We start from the raw sequence: 5,072 nt of genomic DNA on the forward strand, positions 1-5,072 counted from the left end.
GAGGGAGGGAGACGCAAGAGGGAGGAGATATGGGAACATATGTATAACTGATTCACTTTGTTGTAAAGCAGAAACTAACACACCATTGTAAAGCAATTATACTCCAATAAAGATGTAAAAAAAAAAAAAAAACAAAAACTATTGCCTGCATAGTATTCCATCATCTGGCTACGGTGTCCCTTATCACCAGAATGTTGTTTCCTCTTGTTCTCTCATAATAATACTCAGTACAAGATAACACAATGAAGACATTGTTCCTTTATCGTTTTATGTCAAACTTTTCACTTTGTTTAAATTCGCAAGTAAGAGAGAGACACGCTCTGATTTTAAAACAAATGCAAACAGTACAGATCCATATGAAGTAAAAAAACAAGAGCCTCTCGTCTGCCCTCTCCTCTCCTCCCCCCAGCCCACCCCCAACCTCAACCAGCAGCTGCTGATTTGGTGCATCTCCTTAAATACATTTACAATTTGTCCTTTACGAAAAGCAGGGGGCCGGAGGGTTTTGAGTAGAGAGGTTGTGGCTTTGGTGCCATCTTAAATGAATATTCTGTGAGAGCTAATTTTGGGCCTGACACTATTTTGGTTCTTGTGGTAGGGTTGCCAGATTCTGCAAATTAGCGGCCAGGTAAATATGAATCTCAGATAAACGACAAATAATTTTTCAGTGTTAGTGTATCCCCAATACCGCAAGGCATCGTTACACAGAAAACACTTATGGTAAGTAAAATACTTGTAGTGAATATTATTCAGCCTTAAAAAGAAAGGAAATTCTGACACATGCTACCACATGGATGAACCTTGAGGACATGACACCGAGTGAAACAAGCCCGTCACAGAAGGACAGATACTGGACGATTCCACTTGTATGAGCTGCCTAGTGTGGTCAGCTTCATAGAGACAGAAAGAAGGACGGTGGTTTCCGGGGGATGGGGGATGGGGGGCGGGGGGCGGAACAGGGGTTAGTGTCCAAAGGGGACAGAGCTGCCATTTTGCAAGATGAAAAGAGTTCTGTGGGTGGAGGGTGGTGATGGCCGTGTGACTGCACATGATGCCACCAAACTGCACACTTAAAAATGGCTCAGATGGTAAATTTTATGCTGTTTATATTTTACCGCAGTGAAAAAAATACTTGCACTAAAAACATACATGTTTATCTGAAATTCAAATTTAACTGGGCCTCTTGTGTATTATCTGGGAGGCCTGCGCTGTGGGGGTGACAAATAGAACTGAGACGGTCTCACCCAAAGGGTCCAGTGCCGAGGCCAACTTCCCAGGTCTCTGCTTCTGGGAGCTGCGTGGGTGGGGCAGGAAATGGGACCCAGTTCCTTATTATGGCCGCCCGAGACTCCTGATTTCCTTCTTAGCTTCCTGGATAACTGTGAGCGGTGTATAAACACATGTAGGCCGTCTGCCTGTGGGGAGGGCAGTTCATCAATCCCTGGGGCTCAATTTCCTTGTCTGTAGAACAAGGAAGCTGGGCTTGATGACCTCTGCCATTTATCTTCCAGTGGTAAAGTCTGTGAAGCTATAAGATGGCCTTGGTATAATGATTTCCACATGGTCTGGATATTTTTCTACGATCGTGAAATCCTTTTTTGTCTCCAGCGACGTCCACACCCCTAGTCGTTCACTGTCACTATTCTCTTTATATTATGGTACATTTTAGTTAATTTCATGCACACACCCACCCTCCCCTGCCCGAGTCTGCTGATAAACGAACATCCCCAACAAAGAAAACTTTAGCTCTGAATCACTGGGCAAAATTTGATGAATTTGGAGTTGGTGGTTTCAACTGACTATATATATAGAATTATATGTATGTGTGTGTATATATATATATATATATATATATATATATATATATATATATACATATACATATGAAGTAAGGTAGTCAATAGCTAAGTTATTATCCTTATCGTTGTCTTTTATAACCTGTTTAGTATTCTTTCTCTTGATTGACCACTTGGTCCCATCCCTTGGATATTATTGGCCATATCAGAGGGTAAAGGAGTCCTTGCTTAATTGCTCTTTGGGAGGAGAAGGAGTTTCTAAATATAAACACAGTAGAAGAAATCACAAAGAAAAAGAAAGATTGAGCTAACTAAAAATTGAAATCTTATGTATAACGAAATATAAGCTAAATTAAAAGGTAAAAAACAAATTAGGGAAAACATTTGCCACAAGCTTAACAGACCAAAAAAAAAAAAAAATATGCCTAAAACTTAAAGAGCTTTTTGCCAAAGTTTAAGATAATTAGTAATACCCCAGTAGAAAAATGAGCAAAAGACAGGAAGAGGCAATTCACGGAAAAATTGCAAAATGCCCATAGACATTTAGGAAAGTTTCACTAATAATCAAAGAAATGAAAATGAAAACGATATCAGTTAAAATAATTTGAGAAGGAGATGCTAGATTTTTTTACATGAAATGATGCCTTTTTTCCTTTCTGTCTTGAAAAATGTGTCATGTTTTTCATCATCAGAACTGCAACTTGTTTCATGGTTTACGTAGCTGATTTCATGAATTATCATTTTCATGTTCCATTAGGTTTTTGACATTTTGATATTTACTCTGGAACCTAGGGGCATTGCTGGGGGGAGGGGCATTATAATTGGAGGAGTGCCCCATTAACTAACCCCTCCCTCACCGTAGTTAACAGGTTGGGCTGAATTCTAGCCACTGAATAAAGTTGGGTGTTCCCCTCTTCCTCACTATATAAACAACTTTCAATGATAAAGTAAATGCATGAAAATTGAGCTGTTTCCATTTTTCCCATCTTTAGTATTTAAAAAAAAAAATCAGGGCTTCCCTGGTGGCACAGTGGTTGAGGGTCCACCTGCCAATGCAGGGGACACGGGTTCGTGCCCCGGTCCGGGAAGATCCCACGTGCCGCGGAGCGGCTGGGCCCGTGAGCCGTGGCCGCTGAGCCTGCGCGTCCGGAGCCTGTGCTCCGCAACGGGAGAGGCCACGACAGTGAGAGGCCCGCATACAGCAAAAAAAAAAAAAAAAAAAAAAAAATCAAATGTTTAAAAGTTTACCTTTTTAAATATTATAATGTTTAATATTCACGTGTACGCTCAATGTATGTATGAAAACTTGCTGGTGTCCCCCAGATATCCTTGGTGTGCCGTTTGGATCGTCCTGTTTGCTTTGCGGCTTTGCAACGTGAAGTTGTTCTGAGGTTGATGCGACCGGTGGGAATTCAGTAACCACACTCGGCGCCGGCGGAGCTGATAACCAGCGTGACTTCTGCTAACCTAACCGGTGCCTCTTCCCCACGCAGCCTGGTTAACGAGGTGTACGAGGTGGACGACACCATCCAGACCCTGCGGCAGCGCCTGAGGGACGCGGAGGACACGCTGCAGTCGCTGGTCCACACCAAGGCCACCCTGGAGCACGACCTGGCGGTCAAAGCCAACTCCCTGTACATCGACCAGGAGAAGTGCATGACCATGCGCAGGAGCTTCCCCAGCACCCAGCGGCTGGTGGGCTTCTGCTAGGGCCCCCTCCCCCGGACCAGGTGTGAGGCTCCCCAGGCAAGGCGGAACCAGGGCGCCGCGCATGCGCACATCCACGAGGGCGGATCTATATTCACTTGCTTATTAAAGGATCGTATTTATAGACTTGTGCCGCCGTCCTGTCTTGGAAAACCTTTTGTTTGCCTCCAGACCTTGATTCCCCACGATTTACTAGGCTTCTGGGCCAGAGAAAAACAATCGATGTAATAGACGAGGTAAGAACACTTATGTGTATTACTCTTGTTATTCTCTGTGTAACATGAATGGGCTGGAAACGAGAAATGTATTTTTTTCTGAGGCCGTCGAGGCAGGTATCCCAGCAGGTGGGTTCTGAGAGAAGGGGAGAGGCCTCTGGAGGGTAGTAGTCGGGGATAGTTTGAGCAAAATCGAAGGTGGAAAAATAGAGAGTGCATTTGGACAATAGTAAGTAGACCAGTTTGGCTGTGATTCATAACGTAGGGTGTGTATGAAGAAACAGGATGGGTGAGACCCCTGGAGAGTTGCGGGGCGGGGGGGGGGTTCCAGGGTAGGGGGAGTGATGGACAGCTCTGTGCAGGGACATGGCCTTGTGAAAGCAATGACCGGGTAAGGAAAGTTTGAACTGGAGAGATGGCCGTGGAAACCAAGAGGGGAGAAGCACAAAGCATGTTACAACAAATCAGCAGAACTCGCTACCCTCACACGCGAGTGAGCTCTGAGGGCCCAGGGTGACCAAAAGTTGCTGACTTTGGGTGGGCCGAAAAATGGGACATCGCTTACATTCTAGGAGGTCCTGTCTTATCTCAGGGGTTGCTTATTTTTTTAAAATAACTTTTTCTTTATTACAAATGAAAAACATTTGCTGATATCTGTTTTGGAAAACAGGGAAAAGACACACACAGAACTCCTTGTAAATTACTTATTATCACAGTGCCCAGAAATAATCACTGAAGCTGGTCAGCATTTTATGGTATATGCTTTCAATCCTTTTTCTGTGACAGTACATGTGTCTGTAAAATTTATTTACATATACAGGTACTATGCAGTGTTTATTTACAAATATGTAATGCTTATATTTAAATACATAATTACTAACATTTGGGGCCACACTTCTGATTTGTAATCTCCTTTCCCTTATTTCATATATTATACTATAAATGGGTTTCCATGTCGTTAGCTGTCAATGCACAACATCATTCTTTAAAACCTTGCCTTGGTGTCTCTAAAAACAATAAATAACCACTCTTGGAGATTTCAGAAAATACAGGCGAGGGATGACAGAGTATTTGTCTTTCTCCGTCGGACTTATTTCACTATGTTATCACATATACGTGGAATCTAAAAAATAAAACAAACGCATGAATATAGCAAAACAGAAACAGACTCACAGACACAGAGAACAAACTAGTGGTTACAAGAGGGGAAAGGGAAGTGGGAGGGGCAAGAGAGGGGTAGGGGATTAAGAGGTACAAACTACTACGTATAAAATAAATAAGCACAGGGAAATACAGCCATTATGTTGTAATAACTTTAAATGGAGTTATTATTTTATTCTATAAAAATATTGAA

General features: G+C 42.7%; 1 protein-coding gene across 1 annotated transcript in view; it reads left to right on the forward strand.

Annotated features, from left to right (window-relative positions):
- TEKT3 (tektin 3) overlaps positions 1-3,629 on the forward strand; it is a 35,817-nt gene extending 32,188 nt beyond the window's left edge. Inside the window, exon 10 of the mRNA XM_028499738.1 lies at positions 3,290-3,629. Coding sequence (XP_028355539.1) covers positions 3,290-3,506 — 217 coding nt within the window. The 3' untranslated portion in view covers positions 3,507-3,629. The remainder of the gene's footprint in view (positions 1-3,289) is intronic.
- Positions 3,630-5,072: the final 1,443 nt, after the last annotated feature.

This window comes from Physeter macrocephalus, chromosome 14, assembly GCF_002837175.3.
Source record: "Physeter macrocephalus isolate SW-GA chromosome 14, ASM283717v5, whole genome shotgun sequence".
NCBI classification, from domain to species: Eukaryota; Metazoa; Chordata; class Mammalia; order Artiodactyla; family Physeteridae; genus Physeter; species Physeter macrocephalus.